Source organism: Neovison vison, chromosome 12, assembly GCF_020171115.1.
Source record: "Neovison vison isolate M4711 chromosome 12, ASM_NN_V1, whole genome shotgun sequence".
NCBI classification, from domain to species: Eukaryota; Metazoa; Chordata; class Mammalia; order Carnivora; family Mustelidae; genus Neogale; species Neogale vison.
In genome coordinates, this window is record NC_058102.1 from 114603162 (window position 1) to 114628599 (window position 25438).

General features: G+C 37.1%; 1 protein-coding gene across 10 annotated transcripts in view; it reads right to left on the reverse strand.

Annotated features, from left to right (window-relative positions):
• Positions 1–25438, reverse strand: part of CREM (cAMP responsive element modulator) — a 68912-nt gene that overhangs the window by 29845 nt on the left and 13629 nt on the right. For all 10 annotated transcript variants that reach the window (XM_044228774.1, XM_044228771.1, XM_044228777.1 and 7 more), the window contains exons 3-6: positions 20104–20227; positions 3592–3738; positions 402–499; positions 101–243 (exon numbers count right to left, since the gene is read on the reverse strand). In XM_044228774.1, coding sequence (XP_044084709.1) covers positions 101–243; positions 402–499; positions 3592–3738; positions 20104–20227 — 512 coding nt within the window. The remainder of the gene's footprint in view (positions 1–100; positions 244–401; positions 500–3591; positions 3739–20103; positions 20228–25438) is intronic.

The window sequence follows — 25438 nt, forward strand, 5'->3', positions numbered from 1 at the left end:
TTTTAAATGGAACAATTGAATGCCAAACCCAAGTTGCTTCAATGTAACTAGAGAAGACTTAAAGCTAGCACTGTAACATAGCGAATTGCAGCATACATACTGTATTGCCCCGTGCTAGTCTGATATATGCTAGTCGGTACTGCCATGGTAGCGATGTTAGGTGGCGTTCCTTCTTCCTCTGATTTTTCTTCTTCAATCTTGGGAACACCAGGCACATCAGAGGAAAGTTCATTCAGTATTTTTCTAAAACATAATTTGACAACAGAAATAATCAAGTTACATGAATGAAATTTAAAACAGAGAAACTATTATGGACTTGGTGTGATACATAATTATTTGATACATAATTATTCCCCTTTTTGGAATAGGTATCTTTAGAGTAGGAAACTTAAATAACTTACCTATAAGAGGGTCTTCGTGAAAGGATTTCTCTACGTTTATGAGAATCAATTACACCTTCTGATTCTGCAGACTCATCTGTCTCTGCAATTGTTGCTACCTATAATACAAGAGTTTCTGAAATGCATCATAAAATATATGATCTCCTTCATTCAAAAAACGGTGCTTAAGGGTCTAGATGCCAGGTGCTGGGAAAGTGTCCAGCAACAGAACACACTGTACCTGCACTACTGCAGTGCATACCTGGCTTAGGAAAGGGAGCAAAGACACACACATATTTCAGTTGTAGAGCAAGTATGTGTGGACAGGAATGGCTCAGATAATAAATACTACAGAAATGCAAATGAAGGTGGTTGGCATGGCCAGTGAAGTTTCACAGGAAAGGACTATATATAAGATACCTAAGACTTAAGATCTCCACCCTAAACCTACACTTATAAACCCCATGGGGACTGAGTGAGCTAGTGACAGGCAAAATAAAGTGTCTGGACTTCACTGTCCTCTTTATAATACCACAGCTGACTTGAGCTGGGTCTTCAAACAGACATTAGATAGATTCAAAGAAGCAAACAAGTAAACAAGCCTGATTAAAGTTAGGATTTATAGGACAAGAAGTCAGATGGGGCTTGATGGTGGTAAATCTTGAAGGTCAAAATAAGGAATTTCTCCTTAAAAGAAAGATCAGAGTTTTAAGCATGATTTCATTTTTCAAGTCACATAATAATCACAGGATTTTAAGGGAAGTCTGCAAACTAAAATAATGAATCTCTACAATCACGTGATGGCTCTCAATATACCTTGCCATTATCAGTCAGGGGCTAGGGTAGTTTTGAGTTTATAAAACTCACTTTTCTTCATATTACAATTACAGGAGAATCTGATTTGGGCAAAATCAAAAGAACTTGTTTAAATGTCAACAATGCAAGCAGGAATATATACTTCTTGAAGCACACTGGTGTACATAATGTTCACTTGCACATATGACCATGCACCTCTGGTCAGGGGCACCCTACACAGTGCACAGGCACCAGTGAACAGAATTTAGAAAAAATGTTATGGTAATCAACAATCATATGTCCCCACCAAACAGTATCACTTTACACTAGGCTTTCAAACATCTCTCATATATTCGTAACAAAGCCCGTATGTGAGGTAGGATACTATTTTACCCACTTTAGAAAAGTGATAGCTAAAGTTCACGTGGATAGGTTAAGAGACAACCATTGTTCAACAAGCAGGAATTCTAAGACAATATCCACTGGCACTTACCTCTACACCAAAGATAATTAAATCACCTACTTAAAAAAAACTCAAAAAAGCCTACTGAATATAAGATAATACTTTCTTCCAATAGCAGCCAGAAATATCTAGAGCAGAAATATCTGCATCCCAATAAAAGTCCTAATTCTAGAAGGAGAGTGGAAGGATTTTCTTGTGCTATAATTAGGGTCAGAAAGAGTCAGACTCTTGGAACCAAGGGTCATTATGAGAAAAAGAGACAATGCTAAGAATGATTCTTACTCTTTTGAAAAGACACTTGTGCAGCAAAGCTAACTAAGCTTTTAATGCATGTGTATTTATTACTTCATATACCATGTTGCAACCTTATTCTGCTATAAACCGTACTCAAATATGCAAGGGACAAGACTGATTATGTATGCACCCCTATGTTTTCCTCACCGATCTTTTGGTCATCAGCTATGTTCAAATAATTTCAACATCTAAAAGGAAAATAACTGACCTAAAAAGAAAACAAGTAAATTCAATAACTAAGAAAATTATGCTTTAAAAAATGGCTAAAATCAGAATGGCTAAAATCAACAACAGAATAAACAACAAATGTGGACAAGGATGTGGAGAAAAAGGAACCTGGTACACTGTTGAGGGAATGCAAACTGGTGTGGTCACTCTGAAAACAGTGTGAAGGTTCCTCAAAAGTTGGAAAATAGAATTACCCTACAATCCAGCAATCACGCTACTGAATATTTACCCGAAGAATATAATAACACTAATTCAAAGGGATACATGCACCTCTATGTTTATAGCAGCATTATTTATAATAGTGAAATTGTGGAAGCGGCCCAAGTGCCCATAAGTGGTGAATGGATAAAGATGAGGTCTATACCTACAATGGAATATTACTCAACCATAAAAAGAATGAAACACTGCCATTTGCCACAACACGGAGAGCACTCGGGAGTATAATAATGAAAAGCTAAATAAGTCAGAGAAAGACGAAAACCACATGATTTCACTCAGATGGAATTTATGAAACGAAACAAGCAAAGGGGAAAAAAGGGAGAGAGAAAGAGACAACCCAAGAAACAGACTCTTAATTATAGGGAATAAGTGACGGTCACCAGGAGGGAGGGATGTAGGGGGATGGGTGACATAGGTGATGGACAATAAGGAGCACACTTGCTGTGATGAGCTCTGGGTGTTGTGTTGGAAGTGCTGAATCACTACACTGTACCCCTGAAACTAATATCACACCATGTGTAAACTAACTGGAATTAAAATAAAAACTAAAAAATTCATACTTAATTTACACCTATTGATGCATAAAAATGTTTTAGCTTCAAGAAATGTTAAGGATTTGTAATCAACTCTGATGACAAACTTAAAAACAGATCTCTGGATCATAACCATAATAATCATGTCTACAAAAACCAAGGTTTTATCTGAGAGGGGATGATGATTAGAAGCATAATACCAAGGTAACAATAATATCCTATCGTTCTTATAAGTTATAGATATTGAACTAAAAATAAACTTTCACCTACTTAACTAATATAAGTACTTATGAAAACAGTAATCTTTATATTACTATTTTTATCAGGCATCTTCAAAGAATCCTCAAAACATTTTTAAGAACCATTGGAGAGCTTTGCTAAATAAATCTGAGTCTGAGCATAGAGCAACGACGCAAAGAATTACTCATCTGGCAATTACTCCTCCTGTAAATTAAGAACAAAAAACAAAACTGCAACTCTTAAGTCAAATCCATGTATTTAGCAGGACACAATGCACTTTGCATAGGAAATGGAAATTCCCCCAAATTTCTAATAAAAAGACTTGAGCATAAAAGCTACACAAAGAAAAAGATGATACATGAATTAATAAAAGGAAAAACAAAACAAAACAAAAAAACAGAAGAAAGTCAAAGACAAATCATCCAGGAAGGCAGCTAACCTGAACAGTTTGTATTTGTGGTGACTGAATAACCGATGGCTGTGGTGTCTGAATTACTCCCTGGACATGTACAGTTTGGCCCGAAGGTAACTGTACTAGAGTTACTGCTGGGGAGCCTCTTCCGGTGCCTGATCCAGCTACAGAAACCTGCAAAAATGATCATCATTCAGGATTAAGGCTGGCCATTTTCTGTTTTGTCTTGTTTTGTTTTTAAAGAAATACCATTCATGATTATGACTGGCCATTTCTTCCTTCCTTTCACCTGCTTCTAATAAATGACAAGCTCACGGGGTACTTACCATTAGGAGGTGGTTACTGTCCTGGAACAATCATTCTCTGATGTGATAGATATTAAAGAACCCATGCTCCTCACTTTCGGTTCCCATGCTTCGATGGCTAAGAATGTTCCAAGCCCAAAGTTCTAAAGCAGTTAAACTACCTCACTACGACCTCACGACTATTAACAGTGAATCCTTATTTAGGCCAAAGTATAAATTACCCTCTCCAACTTCTTAAGAGAAATTGGAGACAGAACTTAAATATGGTGAATTATTTTTTAATAAACGAAATGTTCAAAATAGGATATTCTGGTACTACTACAGAGACAAGCTAATGCCTTGTCTCTATACTAATGAAAGTCATACTTTTATGCCCCCATAATCACAAAAAAGGCACAGGCCAGAGGAATTCCAGGATTTCTCATGCTCTTAGTGTGTCTGATCCAGAGAAAGTGCATGCCTTAGATCTGGGATGTCCCTCTTACAGTTTTCCTCCCTGCTACCTCCAGCATGTACAGAAAGGGCCAAAACCATCACTTAGCTTGCACGAAGAAAGTACAACCATCTCCCAGTACCCCTGAGTAGATTCAACAGAGATCCCTATAGCAGCAAAGCACAGTACTTCCACACCCCCCACCCCCCGGATTCAAAACCTGTCAAGTTTTCTAATTAGTCAACACCTCAATCCTATAGGCAGGCCAGTGTAATCTTATAAACTTTGCCTCATTTTACTGTTTCACTCACTATTCATTATGACTTACTTAAAAGAGTCAAAGACTTTGGAAATGAAATAAGTGAAATAAGCCACCAGTTTCTGCTATGAATGGTAGTAGAACCACAAGATCTAAAACAAACTTTGAAGGAACCCTCTATATAGGGCCTCACTTTAAGAAACACCAATGATTTCCAATCTACTTACACTTAAAAACAATTATTAATAGCTGGGCTTATAATAAATAATTGTAAGATTTATTTATAAGCTCATTTCTTTAGAAAGCAAACTTCTTTGGTAATCCAAAAGTAAAAATCTTTCATCCATGCAAGAGAACCTATGTGATGAGCATTGTACTAGGTGTACTAGGGTAGAAATAAAATTGGTAAAACTAACACCTAAGAGACAATAGCACACCAAGCACTGTAGAACGAATTGCTCCACTGTATGGGCCATGAAAGTCAGGGGAGTACAGAACAGAATGGGTCTGAACAATACGTACAGGCTTTGTGTAGAAGCCACAGCTTGAGCTAGGCCTGAATAACAGACAGAAAAGGGCAGACACACCCAACATATAGCCCAATGGGCAAGTTCATCCCACCTGCCCCTAGAGCATTATTGTCTACCTCAGATTTTAGGGGAAAGAAAAAGATTATGCCATAGTAGAATAAATACATTTAACAACCAGAAGTTTAAAAAAAAAAAAAAAAAGGAAGGATTTGTTCTAGAAATGACAAAGCAGCACAAAAGATACATCTGTATAAACAATAAAAAGGCATCCACCTCTTTGTGGACAAATTACCAAAAGGTATGCCTTCAGCCACACAGATAATTCTCAAACTTTTTAGTCTCTCAGGACACCTGTACTCTCTTAAAAATTATTAATGACTTAAAGAGCTCTTGCTTGATTTATATCCAGTCAGATGCCATAAATGTTTAACACTCAGTGTTGGGGAAGAGAGAACCTTGATTTCAAATGTTTGCTGATTTCTGTAATGTGAAACCCCGACTATGGCAGATTTCAGGTTACCAACAGATGACACTGAACCCAAAGCTGGAAAAAGATGCAGGCAATCAGTTCTCACAAGCCAGCTCCAGCATATCACTGGTTATATGTATATGTATCAATATTTACCATATTAGAAATTAAAACTGAAAAATTTTTATACCTTAAAAATAATTCTACTACATGTTAACACAAATAGCACTTTATTAAAAATAATTACATTTTCCAAAACAGAAAAATTAGTGACCAGAGTATCAATGTTTTACTTTTTTACAAATTCTTTCAATGTTTAGTTTATTTGAAATCAGCCAAATTTTCATACCTACTTGTGCACTGAATCTGTTCCAAGATTTTACTTGATAAGTGAAGATTTGGATCTCACCAAATTTTCTCTGTTACTACACCAAAACTGAACAGGTGGTTATTTCATAAAAATCAGTTGCAATGGGGAATCTGAAACCACAAGTTATATTAAAATCCACTGAACAGGGTGCCTGGGTGGCTCAGTGGGTTAAGCCTCTGCCTTCACTCAGGTCATGATCTCAGGGTCCTGGGATCGGGCTCCACATCGGGCTCTCTGCTCAGCATGGAGCCTGCTTCCCCCTCTCTCTATGCCTGTCTCTCTGCCTATCTGTGATCTCTGTCTGTCAAATAAATAAATAAAATATTTTTTAAAAATCCACTGACCAATCCTGCACTTTGAATGGGTTCCATGCATGATTCTGTAACATCACGCAGTAGTTATTTGGAAAATATTGGCTCACTGGATTAAGCAGATCTCCCAAATGCTGACATATTTCATGATACTTTATCAGAAAACCTCATTCATTAAAATCAACATCAATCTCATCAGAATACTATAAATCGAAAAGCTACCAAGCTCACAATGTAGATTTCCAAAATTCAGAACTTCTCCCTAAAAGCCTGAATTTTATCATAGACAATAAACACTGCTGTTTTCCTTGAAGTGACAAGCTTACTTCATTTGCTTTTAAGAAAATGTTTTCCAGGGGCACCTGGAGGCTCAGTGGTTAAGCCTCTGCTTTCGGCTCAGGTCATGGTCTCAGGGTCCTGGGATAGAGCCCCACATCGGGCCCTCTGTTCAGCAGGGAGCCTGCTTCCCCCGCCCCCTCTCTGTCTGCCTCTCTGCCTACTTGTGATCTCTCTTTCTGTCAAATAAATAAATAAAATCTAAAAAAAAAAAAGAAGAAAAAAGAAAATGTTTTCCAAACACTCAAGTTTGAATAGCCATGCTTTGGCTATTGGCTATTCTTTAGAGAAAACTGATGTCCTATGGGAAAAAACTCAGCTAGTTCATTTCAACACTCAAACAATTACACAAGTGTTTTTCTTCAAGAACACCATCAGTCTTTACTGCACAGCAGAAATGCTTTCAGTAAACATACCAATTTCATAACAGAATATTAGAACAACATGTACTCAAGGATCAAGGTTTGATACAATTGGTACTATTTACAGCTTCATCGTGGTATTTTGTCTCAAATAAATCCGTAAAATCCTTTAATAAAACTGTTTAAATGAAACTGATGTGTCGGTTTGTGTTTTTTTTAACTGCAAGTGAATGGCGGTGAAGAATACAATGTTACTGGTATAGTTTGATGTCACTGACTTGATTCGTGCTAAGGCACCAACAGCTTTAATCCCACCCTCTTCTGTTTTTATACCATCAGTGTAAATATCATTACAGAGAAAAAGGAAAATAAATCTTAGCATTATTATGAAAATATTCTGGTCCTCCTAAACCTCCTTAAAAGTCTCCCCTAGGGTTCCGCACACACATTTTGGAAACCGCTGCTCTATCCCAATGCAGCCCTTAGACACCCCGCTCACAGTGTAAAAAACTGAGCACTGAAGCAGGCTGTGATTTCAACTACAGCACAGAAGCACAACCCACACCACCATAACCCAAAGCTTGAGAGAGAGTTCGTGAGTCAGAGACTGAGTGAAATATAATATGAATTACACCCAAGAGTACTACTGGTATCATAGATTGGACCTGCGGATTAAAATGCTGGATGGCGCCCGCAAGCATTTTCTGTGTGGAAATACTCCAGCTTTAAAGACATCAGATATTCTGAAGAACTGAACAACTCAAGAAAGATCTGTGAGGTTTTGATAAAGATAAATCATGTTTCAAGTTATTTTAAATACCTTTCAAGTATAATTTTCAAGATTTTAAATTATTAAATAAATACTCTATCAAAATGGCTTGATGTTAGTAATACCTGCTGTGGAAAAGGAGCTGTAGCCACTAATACAAAACTGTACTCCTAGAACTCTGGATATTAGTTATAGGAATTCTGTAACTACAGCGAAACTTCTCTATGTCCAAACTCTGAACAGTGTAAAAGCTCATGAGACAACTCTTTTGTTAAACTGCGGAAATACAGGCTGAGAAGCTGGACATGTGACAAACTCTAGAGAATTCAGATGTATCCTTTAAAAAAAAAACCCCAAAAAACAAATCCTTAGATATAGAGACATTCTATATTCAGACACTCTATACTCACTGGTTTTGCCAAAACTAGTGATCACTACTAAGCCCATCACTGTATTGGTAAACTGGCTAAACTTCACTGCTACACATTAAAAAATAATAATAATAAATAAAATAAAATAAAATAAAATAAAATTCACATGGCTCCCTACCTTTAGCATTTCAGTATTATATGATTATACTGAGCACATGAGCCACAGCGGAATCTACAGCATCCTTGAAGTAGGGTATTTTACACAGGTGACATAGAAGGAACACTGGCAGTGATTCAAGGACATGCATGCAGGCTCCAAAGCCAAAAGTAGGTAAAGAAAGGTGGCACATTCAGTTTTAGGTAGGCTACATTGAAAGCAATGATAGGGTAACTACGTGGAAGTGGTAATAAGCAAGGAGAATTTTGCAACTGATGCTTTAGAGCTAGAAAACAAAGATCTGAGAAATACTAAGAGCAATCTATTAAGAATATTATAATTACTTTATTCCTAATGTGCCAACAGAAGTCTAAAGCAGCTCTGGGAAAAGAGAATGGTTTTTCCTAAGAGACACTAGTACAGGGACACAAACTTTAGTTCATCTGAACTAAAATATGCATACTGCAGGCAGAAATAAAGAAATATTTCTGGGGCACCTGTGTGGCTCAGTCAATTAGGCGTCTGCCTTCGGCTTGGGTCGTGATCCCAGAGTTCTGGGATCAAGCCCTGCGTCAGGCTCCCTGATGAGCGGGGAGCCTGCTTCTTCCCCTCCTAAGCACTCATACTCTCTTTCTCACTATTCCTTTTGCTATCTGTGTCTCTCTCTCAAGTAAATAAATAAATAAAATCTTAAAAAAAAAATTCTCATAAACATCAAATTTTCATTCTAAGACTTAATATACAAAAAATATCACAAAAGCAGGTCATACTTATGAATTAACTCATTCTTTTATTCTCTCAACAAATATTTATCAAGAGCCTGCTGTGTGGGCCGGTCTAGACAGTCGGGACATAGCAATGAACAAGAAAAGTTTCTGCTCTCCTCCATCAGAAAGATACAGAAAACTGATGAAGACAAATACAACATTTTTATTGGTGTTAAATTCTTAAAAGAAAAATGAAGCAAGGTAAGGAATCAGAGTTACAAGGCAGGGGTAGTGTGGAAGGAGGCTAATCAAAATATACCTGTTGTGGAAAGCTTCTCAGAGGAGGGAACATTTGCATAAAAAGCCTAAATGAAGAGAGGGAGAAGGCCAGAGGAAGATCTAGGAGTATATTCATCACTTTCTAACAATCATGTAGGCAGCTACTTAGAAACATAAATAAATAAAATGGGTGTATTTTATATTCCATAATTTTTATACCTCTTTTTATGAGGCTCTAAAAAGTGCATAGAATGAACTCATAGTAGACATGATTTACCTTTTCTTCCAGATCCCCTGAATAATCCTCTTCCACAGGATGCCTGAAACATAGATTATGCTGGTGCCACCACATCCACCAACAACCCCACTATAGGCAGTAGTTAATCTGAAGTTAAGATGATGCAATTGACAGCCTTACTTGGCTTTGCAATTAAAAAAAAATCCTTATAATGACACTTGTAACTGGGAAAACCTCACAATGTTGTAACATGGCACTTGATTAGCACCTAGTAGACTACCTCCAGTCTGTAGTCAGGTTCCCTTATGATGGGGTTTATGATGTCACAATACAGCTGCAAATGTCACAGAGCTACTGGGCCTGCATTCAAGACAGTTAATAAAGGATGAAAAAATGTGAATTCACAATATAGCAGATTTCACTATCAATTCTGCTCCTGAGAAATAAAATCTATACCTTGTCTATTTTAATTTTAAAGGACTACAATTGAAACCCACTATTACAAGCATGAAGTTGGAAAATTATCTTGATTTCTGTGTATTAAGACAAGTTCTTAAAAGTCTGTTTCTTCTATAAGGAAAAGAAAGTGTTTACAGAATATTTCAAATATTTTTAAGGTTGAAAACAGGAAAATAATGAGAGTGAACACTTGAATATAGATGTAAAATATTTCATTTTATTTTTTTTAAAGTTGTGCTTAATTACACTAAATAAAGAGAACACAAAATGAAAAAATGTAGAGTTGGTCTCATTTTAGTGTCTTTCTTTCTATTGCAGTTGTTTTTTTTTTTTTTTAAGTGTGGCTAACAGATTGCAAAATTCAGTACAGTTAAATTTTACTTAATTTTATGGGCACCTGGGTGGCTCAGTGGGTTAAGCATCTGCCTTCAGGTCATGTCATGATCCCAGGGTCCTGGGATCAAGAACCATGTCAGGCACCTGGCTCAGCAGGGAGTCTACTTCTCCCTCCCTTTCTCCCTCTGACCCTCCCCCTGTTCACACTCTCTTGCTCTCTCTCAAATGAATAAGTTAAATTATAAAAATTTTTTTAACCTAATTTATCTTGAGAATTTCAGGTGAAAATATTTATTGATAACAGAGTTAGCCACATAAGACTCATATTTGTATATCCACCATGTTAAAATTCTAAAGAGAATTACATGGGAATGCTGTTGCCTCACAGGATTATTATATGTGTAGAGCATAAACAAATGCCATCTGAAATCTATAATCCAAATAAAATGAGAAGGGGAAAGTAGATCACTGTTTCTGGTATTGTAAATATAAATGGCTGAATATTAAGTCTTTTAAAAAGAATTCTCCCCTTGTGGGGCGTCTGGGTGGCTCAGTTGGAAAAGTGTCTGCCTTCAGCTCAGGTAATGATCCTGGGATACTGGGATCAAGGCTCACATCGGGCTCCTTGCTCATAGGGGAGTCTGTTTCTCCCTCTCCCTTTGCCCCTCCCCTCACTCAGGCTCGCTCTCTCTCATGCTTGCTCCAATAAATAAAATCTTTTAAAAAATTCTCCCTTGAAAGCAAAGCAAATATCAAAATTAAATCATGCTTAATTATACAGTCTATTTTCATTATATTTCCAATAAGCAGTGATGATCTTTTGAGGACAAATTAAAATTAGGGATCCTTTAACCTTTGAAAAACAATGCTCTAGCTGATTTGTTTTTCCTACCTAATCTGTAGAGTATCTTTACTTTTCTATTTGTAGCAGTAGGAGTATCATTTTATATTCTAACCAATATGTGTTTCATTTATCATATTTTAAAAGCATTATGAAAATGAATATGATCTTCGTAGCAGTTAAAATTCTTTTAACTCCAGAACTTTTAAATATCAATCCTATAGTTGCCTTCAGTAAGACTGAAACTAAAATTGATCATAATCACTAGTTAGATGCAAGTAATAAGTGTACATAATGAAGTTTCAGTGAGATAGGAGCCCAAAAGAACATATACCCAGTAGACATCTTGTAAGAACAAATAGTAAATAAAACTATTCTTAACAATAATGTAGATCATTTCTAATAATTGATAAGAAATGTATATGTCAAAAGCCAGATACCACAAAATGAATGCCTAAAACTACTTATTATCCAAACTTCATATTAATCTTTATTTCCAAACAAAAAACTCTTTATAAGAATGTCTATGAAGCAAATTTTAATTCACTTGAATTATTTTATTTGTTCTATCAATAACTTTGTGTAAGTCCTACAAAGTACTGAACTGGCAAAAACAAAAATACCAAAACCCCTTAAGAACTATTATAGTACAGGCATCTGGCTGGCTCATGTGGAAGATTGTAGGACTCTTGATCTTGGAGTCATGGATTTGAGGTTCACATTGGGTATGTAAATTAGTTAAAAAATAAAGAGGGGCACCTGGGAGGCTCAGTGGGTTAAGCCTCTGCCTTGGGCTCAAGGCATGATCCCAGGGTCCTGGAATCATCAGGCTCCCTGCTCAGCAGGGAGCCTGCTTTCCCCCTCTCTCTTTCTGCCTACTTGTGAGCTCTCTCTGTCAAATAAATAAATCTTAAAATAAATAAATAAATAAATAAATTTCTTTAAAAATATTAACAGTAAATAAAATGTGGTATGTACATACAGAGGAATATTATTCAGCCTCACAAAAGAAAAAAAATCCCACCACAGAGTATGACACAGATAAACCTTGAGGACCTTATGCTAAGTGAAATAATCCAGTCACAGAAAGACAAATACTGATGCATCCACTCATATCAAGTATCTAAAAGTAGTTAAGCTCACAGAAACAGAAGGTAGAATGGTAGTTACCAGGGCTGAAGGCAGGGGTATTAAGAAAGTTTTTGTTTAATGGATACAGAACTTTAGATTTACAAGATGAAAATGTTCTGGAGATCTGTTTCACAACACTGTATTACTAACACCACTAAACTGTATACAAACTGGTCTGGACTGCAGATTGTATGTATTTTCTTACCAAACATAAAAAATAATAACAACTCTGGCCCCAAATCTAGTGGATATAACAAGTAACTGGCTTCTTGCCAGGAAAACACTCAATAAATTGATTTTACAAAAGGCAATGGGACTGATTTCTTCATCATCTCATAAAACTTAAGTCGAAAGCTCTGGGTGCTATCATACTCTTGGCCCCAGAGTGATGGTTCAACACATAGAATAGTTACTGATGCCAGAAATTATATGGAAACAATTACTAATATATCAAAATAGATAAAATTTAAATTCTCTAATGCTCTTTACATATCCCAGATCAGAAACGGAGTTGGGATCTAAATATAGATCTTAATCTGCCACTGAAGAATGAAGGAGTAACAATATACAGTACATATACAACATGTACTGCATAGTACTGCTTATGTGTCTATATACACACACATATATATACATAATATATATGTGTACATATACAATAACAATATATAATCTATTTTTATTATTAAATTCAATTGTTATGGAATTTCCAAGGCAATGCCCTTATATGGTCCAGTTCAACACTGAGTACCCTATGTATTACATAGCGTTGTATTACTCTATAATAAAGAGTAGAGAGCTTGATTAAATCTAAAGCCAGATAGCCTGGGTTCTAATTTTGGCCTTGCCTCTTACTAGCTGTGTGACCTAAGACAAGTTATTCATTCAGTCTCTCTATACCTTATTTTCCACCACTGCTAGGCGGAATGAAAGCAGTATCTTTCTACAAAGTTGTGAGTCAAAGGCCTGGCACAGACTGAGTATTCAATACCCACTTTTGTTATTCTTATTATTGTTGCATTTAAATAATTTAGTCAAGAATTTGGAACTTAAACAATTTACAAGTATTAATCCTCTGATCTGGAAGGTTAAAATACTTTTCCAGCACCTGGGTGGCTCAGCGGGTTAAGCCTCTGCCTTCGGCTCAGGTCATGATCTAAGGGTCCGGAATAGAGTCCCACATCAGCTCTCTGCTCAGCAGGAAGCCTGATCCCCCCACCCTCTCTGCAGACCTCTCTGCCTACTTGTGATCTCTCTCTCTCTGTGTCAAATAAATAAATTTTTAAAATTAAAAAAATAATAATAATAAAATACTTTTCAGGGGTGCCTGGGTGGTTCAGTGAGTTAAAGCCTCTCCCATGTCTTTTTGGAGAACCACTAGAGATTTTTCTCTGCCAGGGCTCAGAAAACTCTCATTTCTGAAGAACACTATTAAGATGTCATCGTAATTAGTCAATAGAATGAAAATTTCTAAAAGCCTCTGTGTTTTGTAATTCCTTTAATAAATGTAATTCTTTTAACAGTCTGGGGTTTACCAAGCTTGCAGTAACTTTAAATATTAAAATCAGGCAAAGTAAAATAACCTCTGAATATTATTCAAAGTAGAACCTACAAAAATTCACACCTTTTCTTCAAACTTCAATGTCTACTACCTTCGTCGTTCTTTTTTCATTATTGTGGTAAAAAATGTAGAATAAAATTTACCATCTTAACCATCTTTAATTTATATAGTTCAGTAGTAAGTATATTCACAGTTGTGAAACAGATTATTCAGAACATTTTCATCTTGCAAATATGAAATTCTATACCCCTTACACAACAGCTTCCCTATAAACCTTTCCCTAGTCTACTTTACTACACAAAAGAGATCATTAAGAAAAGGGTAAAAAGAGTAACTATGTTTATACTCAGTTGTTCTCCCATTATTGCTTGTGACAAATCACCTCTCTCTATGAAGAGCTTGGAACATCAAACAAAAAGTATCCAAACCCCATTGAAAATCATTATAAATGACAGAAAATCTTTAACAATCTCTCCAACACTAAAACTAACTTGTATGTTTTTTTCTGATTTTAAGTATAAAAACAAAATCTTTTTCTGAAAATTGGCTGATTCCTTTATATCTGCTTAAATTATCTTTGAAATATCAAATTTTATTCAAAGTATTATCACTAAGATGAAAACAGAGGGCATTCTAAAGCTAAAGTATAACCTTTAAAGAAATGTGTTATCACATACACAATTATAAAATACAAGTACAGATATATAACAAATTCTTGTTCAAACTGAATAAAATAATCTCTGCTATTAGCAGTTCACCAACTACTTTTATGTCCCTCATACCCTGAATTACCTTCAAGAAAATGAGTTACATTTTAAAACAGGATATTTCCTTGAATTAGTTGATTAAAGAACATCATACAACACAGAGTTGGCATTTACTGAAAAAAATTCAGTTTTACTTTTTCTTCCAACTTTTGCTCATTTTTAGAGAGAATTCTAGGTGAAGTAAAACATTATATAAAAAAATTAAAGCAAAAGAGCCAGAGGAAGGAATACAAAAAAATAAGGAGCAATAGAAAGTCAATACTGAAATGAAAAATTTTTACCTCAAAATTTTAAGAACATTTTTCTCTTTCTGCAAAAGACACTCAAGTAAGGGAATTAGTATGTTGAAATAAAAAACAAGATTCAATTGAACACTAAGCTTAAATTATATCTACTTAGCTGGCAGTAGATATACCAGATCAACATAACACAATGCAGACCATCTTTAATATACAAATATGATGTTGCTGGACCCATTATCAATAGCAAATGTTGCATTTTTGTTTTGTTTTCTGATAGCCATACACATCATTAATGGTCCTACTTAGGACCAAGAAGATGGATTTTTGGCACAGGCAGCCAAAGTAATGAGAAACGTCATTCTAATTTCCCACCAGATTGAAACAGAAAACATACAACTCATACATTAAAATGTATCCTTTGTTAAATCATTCCTACTTCAATCCCTCACTGCATGCCAAGGCCGGCTTTATTCTGAGGCGCTCCTTTACATACTATTTGCATTTAGAACCGACGACATAAAAAAGGAGATTAGCAGAGTATAATCCTTGAACAACATTCCCAAGTAGTTTTCTCTGCTCCCTATAATCTCATTTCCAAAAACACACAGGTCTGTGGGAAGATTAACGTTTATATTAGAACAAATTCTCTTGAGGCACTGTGCTGACCCTGATAATCTCCAGAGCTTCCTTCAAGCTCTAGGACACCCTGCTTCTGCTTCTTTCACCTTTGCTGACACCTAGAGAATGGTCATTTATAAAAAAGAGTTATTTAGCTTTGAGAGGTGAGGTGCCCACAGGCTTGAGCAGCAGCTACTTGGCATGAAGCTTTGGAAAGCTGGTTTTAAAGCACATCCTTTCCAGCGGCTCCATGAGGATTACTTTGCCTATCCAGATCTTCTGGAGACATTGACAACTCCCAAGGGACTTCCAACAAGAAAAATCCAGGGTGTTCTTACTCTTACTTTCAGAGTAGATTACACGTTTGTGAAATAAATGGGGAAATGTGAACAAGAAGTGCATATCATTGTAAGGAATTATGCTTCATTTTATTAGATATGACAGTGACATCTGGTTACATAAAAAGATGTCCACAATCTTTTACAAGTTGCATACCCAGAAGTAAGTAGGAGTAAAATGACAGGTCTGAGATCTGCAGAGTTGCTTAAAATACTTTAACAAACAGAAAAAAAAGAAGATAGATGAGGCTACAAAATCTTAGTAATTATCAAGTTTATGTATACATAAATTTATATCCATAGCATTATCCTACCTTGTACATGTTTGAAATCTTACATTATAAAAGAAAGTTTAGGGTGCCTGGGTGGCTCAATGGGTTAAAGCCTCTGCCTTTGGCTCAGATCATGATCCCAGGGTCCTGGGATCCAGCCCCACATCAGGCTCTCTGCTCAACAGGGAGTCTGCTTCTCCCTCTCCCTCTGCCTGCCTCTCTGCCTAAATTGTGATCTCTGTCAAATAAATAAAATCTTAAAAAAAAAAAAGAAAGAAAAGAAAGTTTAATTACCCATTTAAGAATTATATTATTTCCAGAGGATATGTGGCTATTTAAAACTACTTGTATATAACTCACATATATATGTATATACATATATATATGTGTGTGTGTGTGTATATATATATATATATATATATATATATATTTTTTTTTTTTTTACTTTCACCATTTTGGCTTTTGGACAAGGTTTCCAAGGTTTCCTCCTGGCTTGGTTATTTAAAATAAACTCTCCAACTTATTACCAATTGTTTTTCCAGGGGCACAGGGGAATAGAAACTAGTCTTACATAGCAATATATATACTTAACAGACAAGAAAGCAGCTTCAATTAAAAATAAATCAACATAAAAAATATCTCAAGCAAGAAGAAAGCCAAGTCACGATTTAACCTCAACTATCTGCCACCCTCAGGGTCTGTTTAAGGCAAATCCTGCTTTCAGCTCTTTGACATTATCCCCACCGTGACTTCTATTTACTTTTTTTTTTTTTAAAGATTTTTATTTTTATTTATTTGACAGAGAGAGATCACAAGTAGGCAGAGAGGCAGGCAGAGGGAGAGGGAGGAGGAAGCAGGCTCCCTGCTGAGCAGAGAGCCTGATGCGGTACTCGATCCCAGGACCCTGAGATCATGACCTGAGCTGAAGGCAGTGGCTAAACCCACTGAGCCACCCAGGCGCCCCACTTCTATTTACTTTTGACTGCAGGTAGAAGGGAAAGATTCCATTTATATCTGGGAAGTTATAAAACAGAAAAACTGGAAACTTAAAACTCTAGCCTCTCTTGGTGCACACGGAGGCCTGAAGGCCAAGAGCAGCCTCGAGTTGTCAGATTTTCCTGAATGTGATGATTTTCAGAGTAACCCTGATGGGCAGAAGCTTTAGAAAGTCCATGGTGCTCAAAACTACTACTCTCAAATGACCAGATGCAAAGGATGAAACTGACTGAATCTTTTTGTCACACCTTTTGTGCCCACACTAATTAATAATAATTTGACCCTGTAAAAAGGAAATTAAGTGTTATAAAGTCCTACCTATACCAAACCGTCCTTTCTGAAAAAAATGAAACAAGTATCAAGTATACAAGGACATTAGGAATTACTCAGAAGAGTCACTTTTAGCATACATTATAGGTTATTTTTTTTTTAATTTTTCAGTGTAACAGAATTCATTGTTCATGCACCACACCCAGTGCTCCATGCAATACATGCCCTCCAAAATACCCACCACCAGCTACATTACAGGTTTAATAAAGATTTCAATCTGATTTCCTAACGCTTTTATCACATATCACATCATAACAAATACTCACAAATTAACAGCTTCAGGCATCATAAGAACCTAACCGTTTACAATCTAATTATGTTTAGAAAATTTTGACTGCTAAGAATTTGTTCTAATTTTTCAAAAAATCATGATCCGTGCATGGCACAGAGTTAGTTAAACTAAGAGTTAACCAAAGTAATCAATGAATCAGCACACAGATTACTTCTTAATCTCTCAACATTCCTAATATGTGAAAGACAAAAACCATAGTTTATCCTTTGATCAGATCCTTAAGATATATAGAAAATAAATACCATAGCAAGTCCATGAGCATGCTCTCCAGATTTAGTAAATACCAACATTGAATTTGAGATTTTTAAAGAAGAAAGCGTTATAAATGCAAACCACAGGTTTTTTCCTAGATCCGATTCAGCCCTCTCATGTCTCTCTCTTCTTCCACTTTCCTCAAAACACTTCTCTTTGCCACACTCCTGTCCTCCCCCATTTGTTTCACAGACTCATCTTTCTCTATTATTTCACAGAAAAATTTCTTGAAGAATCTATCCTTCCAATTTCTACCTCCTCTCCCTCTTACTTCTCCTAGCTATGAAAACCTAGTTTCTATTCACTGGACTCCTATTCAATTGCAAACGCTCATAAATCCAGAGGTTATTTTTCAAACTTCGTATTACTGGAAGTCTTTAGTAACTTCTGACTGACGCTCACAGAGCTGGTTGTCACCCAGGCTGAAGGTCCTCAGGATTGCAAATTATCATTTTTAAACAATGGAGAAATATTGTTTTGACTGTGCAGGCCCAGAAGAGGGAGAGAAGGCTATGTGAGGGTCAGTGAGCCAGGACCTAAAAGGAGGGGAATGGAGGCAAAGGGAAGATTTGCTTTCAACTACCACTTCAGCAAAGAAGGGCAGAATTAAAGATCAGGAATCATAGTGATAAAAACTCTAGAAGATGGCAAATTTATGAAAAAAGATATGTGTATTGTATTCTTTTCATAAGACCCTAAGACTAATAAAAGACATATACCCAAAATCTCTGGAAGTTAAGATTATGGGTAGTTTTTATTTTCTTCTTTATAATAATACATATTTTGTAATTTTCTACAATGAGCATACATTCTTTTAATAAGAAAAAGGCTGCTCTCCTCACCCCTTTAAATAGCAAAAGGTCTGCATGCCTGCATTCTAGGGTAACAAAGAAGGGTGTTGCCAGGGAGATGCAGCTCCACAGAACACTTGTGAGAAAACCCTCAGGGAGCTCTTATGAGGAAAGAAAAGCAGGCTGGGTGTTTGGGGCCTGTCTTGGGAAAGAAGAGACCTCACAGGAACCTGTCTGGCTTAAGACAACCCAGGAAGTACCTGATATTTCCCCTGGACCTCCAGTCAGCCATATGGGTCCTCTCTCTCCTCCCTTCAAGATGCTGTGAAAATCTCATGACTGCACTGTATCCCACACTACTGTGACTGCACACAAAAGGTGTCTCCACAACTGGCTGGTTGACTTCCAATCCAACCCCCCACATAGTCCACACAAATATTAGTGTTCTAAACACAGGGAACACTGTGCTTCAAGAATATTTAGAATCCAGGACACTCTACACTCTCAAATGTATACAATCTCTGCTTACATTTACCAGCACGACTTCCCAGCCCAGATGTTAGGCTCCAGTTAGCCCCTCTACCCATAGTTTCCGGACAGTGTGGCTTTGTGCCTCTGCACACTCTCTTCCCTGGCCTAGAATATGCTTCCCTATCCTTGTCCACGTGGTAAACTCCTATTGATCCTTTATATCTAGTTCAAAAGCAACTCCTCCATAAAGTACTCCTGGTCACCTGGCTGCTCCCTCCTAACATTTTATAGCACTTCTTATACTGTTGGAGCTATCACCCAAGTACCTATCTTCCCTACTAAACCATGAGATATTTAAGACCAAAAACTAAATTTCTCCATGTATCTAAATAGTGCTGAGAGCCAGTAGGTACTCAAAAAATACGTGACAAACTAAATAAAAGAATGTGTTTGCTTTTACTACATATTTTTGTAAATATCTCAGAAATGGGTTTTAAGAGCTGAAAATCAGGCACTAACTCATACTGGTGGTCTCTAAATGAAACCAATTCAAAAAGACCTAACTAAAAAGGAAGCAAAGTTCAAACCAAATATATACTAGGCAAATGTAAGATTTCTGTAGTATTTCCAGCTGAGAAGTTAAGACTATACCAACTTGGAATTACCGACCTTCTGAAACAATAATTTGAGGGTTACATATGTGGGCAGGTTTTTGTTTTTCCTTTTGCATAGCAGTGGTAGTGGAGGGAGCACTGCCAAGTGTCCGTTACGAGGCAAAGTAACTCAAATACATATCGTCTCTCTGAAATCAAATCAGTATGAATGGCTGATAACCAGGGAACAGTGTAAACTTAAGATCAACTTCAAGAAAACAGAATCTGCACATGTTTATTTCCACAGAGTTTCACTTTCATCAGTGCCTGCCTATTGCCTACATTAAATTTACCTGAGCTAAAGTAGGGATTGAATTTTGACCAGTCTGGGTCTGCATATGAGCAGATTCGCTCTCAGCCACAGAATCTGTTACACTTCCATCCTGCTGAGATTCAATTGTTTCCATGGTCATTTGTCTGAAAAAGCAATAAAAAAGGAAGAAGTATTAAGGCCCTATCAGAAAGATTTCTCTGCTTTTACTTAGCTTTCTGATATGCATTTCTGTCATCAATTGTACCACCCTTATTTTTCAAGAAATGGGTTCAGTGGTAGAGGTCTAAGTCTCCAAACTAACTCTGCTCATGGGATACGAACATTACCATTGCAGGAAGCACTGTAAAATGTTTTATGGGAGTTAACTTATTACAAAAAATGTTAATCTTATAATAAAGTCTCCTTGATAATTATTTTAAGCCCTCCAGTATAAATGAGTGAAAAAAGCAGACTTTCTATTTTACCTTAAGTATAAATATTCTATGACTCTTAAAGCCCAAGGTACCTGCTTCATAATATATAGTATCAGAGAATTTCCCCACAGTCTAAATTAAATGCATTATAATATAAAGATGTGCCTAGCTTTGACATCACTAACCAGTTTCTGATAAAAAAGCCTCTCAAATGGAATCATGCAGAGCTGACCACATGTCCTACAGCTTCCTATTTCATTAAAGAGAAGAATCTAATTTTTCAAGAAAAACTTTCAACATAATTTTGTCTATGATAATCAATTTAATAATTTTTATTTCCATATAGACGATAAACCACTGTGATAAATTTTATCCTACTAGAAGAAATACAAACCACAAACAAAATAAACAAAATCAAATATTGAAAACTTACAGGAACTATTCGCTGTTACACATCTTTTCAACTGTCAATGATACAATGTGTTTCTCACTTTAGTAGTCTAATTATATAGCCAAAAAGTATGCAAGCTACTTAGAACTTTGAATTAAAATATCCAAATCCTTTTTCCAGATTTAGTGACCAGATTCTGCACTCTTTGATCCATCTTGCACTTTACTATCTTCTTTTGCATTTCAATAGTCATTACCTGAATCCAAGCCTTCCAATCTCAAACCCATCTTTACTGCTTTTAAGTTATTTCTCACTACTGAAAATCATCAAAACTTCTAACTAAACATGACAATTTAGAGCAACTATAAAAGACAAAAATCCAGACTACTATGAAAAAATGTCTTTCGCTTACTATTCCCCAGTTCCTTTATCTCTTATTTTCTAGAACAGCCTAGGCAAGTACAGATCACCTGCATAACCTGCCAATTCTTCTGGCTCTATGTTTGCTTATGAGAACAGTTCCCAAAGAGAATACCTCAGAACATTTAGTTCTACAGGATATGAAAAGGTATTATCTAAAAATGAGGGTGGGGGAAGCACTTAGTGAAAAAGTTCTATATGTCTGGGGTTAAAGGTTTTCTTTGCCGCAGAACTTCTCAGAAGCCTGAATATGCTAGCGTACCTTCAGAAGGTGGAAGGTGCAGATCCAATAGGCCGCATTTTCCAAAAGCATCTGACCACCAAAAACTCTTTTCCACAAGGCATGTCCTAAAGGTAGTGTTCTGAAAACAACTTGAGAAATGTCTTATGCTAGGTCTTACACCTTTTAAAGAACTTGAATCTCAACTCAAACACTATATGCTAGAAGACCTTCCTCACTAAACCATTCATTTTAGAAACATTTACTTAGCGCCATCTACATGACTGGCTCTGAAAACACAAAAGTGGGTAAACTGCACCCCTTGCCCTGAAGGAATTTATTGATTAATTGGTCCTTGGACAACCTCTATCAGAAGTAACTAACATACTTATTGGGGAAGTAGAGGAGCAGATTCCTAGGCTCAACCCCAAATCTACAGAATCAAACTTTCTGGGGCATCTAATTTTTTTATATCTAAGAGATTCTGATGCATATTAAAATTTAGGAAAAATTTAGCTTATTGGTAAATTCTATCAGGTAGACTCATAAGTCACTTTTTAAATTGTGGAAAGGATGTTATGCACAAAATACTTTGGGAAGCATAGGAAGCAATGATTATATCTGCCTGAGAATGGGGCCATATAAACATATACTGAACAATGAGAAGAATTTCACCAGGTAGAAGAGGAAAAAGAGAACTATGAGAGGAAGGAAAGTACAGAGTATGGTTGGGAAATGGAATAACAGATTGTAGTAGATAATCTAGGTGCCAGGGAACCTATTTAGATTCAGTGAGGAGGAGGCAAAAATAGGACTGGTAGAAGTGGGGCTAGAGAGATCAGATGGAACCAGAGTGAGTACCCTCCCCAATGTTCATAACCCCACCCCCCTTCTCCCAACGCCCCCTCCCCCCAGCAACCCTCAGTTGTTTTGTGAGACTAAGAGTCACTTATGGTTTGTCTCCCTCCAAATCCCATCTTGTTTCATTTATTCTTCTCCTACCAACTTAAGCCCCCATGTTGCATCACCACTTCCTCATATCGGGGAGATCATATGATAGTTGTCTTTCTCCGCTTGACTTATTTCACTAAGCATGATACGCTCTAGTTCCATCCATGTTGTTGCAAACTCTAGGCCAACATATTTGACTATTTGGAAGAAATGGATGCATTCCTAGAAACATATAAACTACCACAACTGAACCAGGAAGAAATAGAAAGCCTGAACAGACCCATAACCAGTAAGGAGATTGAAACAGTCATTAAAAATCTCCAAACAAACAAAAGCCCAGGGCCAGACGGCTTCCCGGGGGAATTCTACCAAACATTTAAAGAAGAACTAATTCCTATTCTCCTGAAACTGTTCCAAAAAATAGAAATGGAAGGAAAACTTCCAAACTCATTTTATGAGGCCAACATCACCTTGATCCCAAAACCAGACAAGGATCCCATCAAAAAAGAGAGCTATAGACCAATATCCTTGATGAACACAGATGCGAAAATTCTCACCAAAATACTAGCCAATAGGATTCAACAGTACATTAAAAGGATTATTCACCACGACCAAGTGGGATTTATCCCAGGGCTGCAAGGTTGGTTCAACATCCGCAAATCAGTCAGTGTGATACAACACATCAATAAAAGAAAGAACAAGAACCATATGATACTCTCAATAGATGCTGAAAAAGCATTTGACAAAGTACAGCATCCCTTCCTGATCAAAACTCTTCAAAGTGTAGGGATAGAGGGCACATACCTCAATATCATCAAAGCCATCTATGAAAAACCCACCGCAAATATCATTCTCAATGGAGAAAAACTGAAAGCTTTTCCGCTAAGGTCAGGAACACGGCAGGGATGTCCATTATCACCCAACATATTCAACATAGTACTAGAAGTCCTAGCCTCAGCAATCAGACAACAAAAGGAGATTAAAGGCATCCAAATCGGCAAAGAAGAAGTCAAACTATCACTCTTCGCAGATGATATGATACTATATGTGGAAAACCCAAAAGACTCCACTCCAAAACTGCTAGAACTTGTACAGGAATTCAGTAAAGTGTCAGGATATACAATCAATGCACAGAAATCAGTTGCATTTCTCTACACCAACAACAAGACAGAAAAAAGAGAAATTAAGGAGTCCATCCCATTTACAATTGCACCCCAAACCAGAGTGAAAATACTTTTTAAAACTCTAGAGAGAGGGCACCGGGGTGGTTCAGTTGGTTGGGCATCTGACTCTTGGTTTTAGCTCTGGTCATGATCTCAGGGTCTTGAGATCGAGCCCTACATCTTTAATCTACATACGCCAGCTTCTCCAACCCCTATGTAGATGCTCCCAAGTCTGTACTTGTCTACACTCCCCTCCTATGAAGCATCTCAATCTAGTTTTCAGATGCCTGTCCCGTCCCTTCCATTTCTTCTTCTATTCGAGAGCATCACTACCCACTTAAGCACCGCAGTGACAAGCTACAAGCATGTATGTGAGTTGGTACCAGATTAATGACAAAAACCCACACAGTTAAGTATCAGCCAAATCAGGATGCCATGAGGCCTGGAAATGGGAAGAAAGGCAGATATGGAAGATCCGTGGCCACCCTTATTCATCCTTCCTGTCACATGTGGCATCATCTACTATAACCTCCTATCCCAACATTGGACTAAACTGCCGAGCTGCTACTCCTCATGATTGCTGCTGTCCATTCTAAAGACTACACAACACACTTGGCCTTCCTGTAAGCCATGACCAAACCGTGATGCCTCCTGACCCATGCCTGAATCACATCCATTAACACCTCACATTTCTACCTCCCCAGTCACTGTCAAAGATGTAAGCTCCTCCTGTACTTCACTATCCCTCTCATAACTAGTGCTTCCTTTCCCCCCGTAATTCAGTTGCTTACTCCTAACTCCTATTCTCCTTCCAAGCCCTTGCAATGTGCTATCTGGAACTCCCACCCCTCACCCCAGCCTCTTAACAGACAGCAGCTTGTCTTCCCATACCTAATCAGAATTCCCACTAGTATTTGTCAGCTGTTCCTCCTCTGTGTCTTTGCAGAAACCCCTGTCTTGCTGAGGTCCAAAGACATCGGGTGTACCATCCTATATTCACTCACATGACAATCATTTTCCATTTACATCCAGGATGTAGACTGAAGACTTTGGCACTTGAGTTAAAAGATTTCCTCTCTGGAGCACCTGAGTGGCTCAGTCAGTTAAGCATGTGACTCTTGATTTTGGCTCAGGTCATGATCTCAGGGTTGTGAGATTGAGCCTGCATTGGGCTCCACCCTCAGCAGGGAGTCTACTTGAGATTCTCTCCCTGTTTCTCTCCTCAAGTGGGCAGCAATCTTACAGTTTCCCTAGTAAACTTACTCTTCCATTCTCTATGACTCTTTCAAAGTTTCCTCCCTCTTCTCAAATCTCCAAGATTACCTAACTACCTTACACAAAGTGTAAGGACTTGCCTCCTGCTTAGATGAGAACTCCCTCAATTTCCTGCCACAAAATCGGCAAACCTATTTACACCTATACTCACCATTTTACTTTGCCTCCTGACTCCCAACTCTTAAGTTCTTTAATCTGTGCTTTGGACCCTATTCAAGGGAACTATTATCAATTACCTTCACCCCTCTCCAATGGTTCCTCTTATCAAGATTTAAACAGGTTTAAGTCTCCTCGATCTCAAACACACACACACACACACACACACACCACACACTTGCTGAACCAGAAGTCTTTTTCTAGCTACTGTCTTGAACCTCTCTTCTTCCTTTCACTGCTAAACTACATTAAAGAATTACCAACATTATATCCATTTCTTTACTCCCACCTATTCCTAGACAACCCTAAACTTGGCTTCTGCTTCACTAAACTTCTCTAGTAAAGGTAACCAATCTGTCACTAAA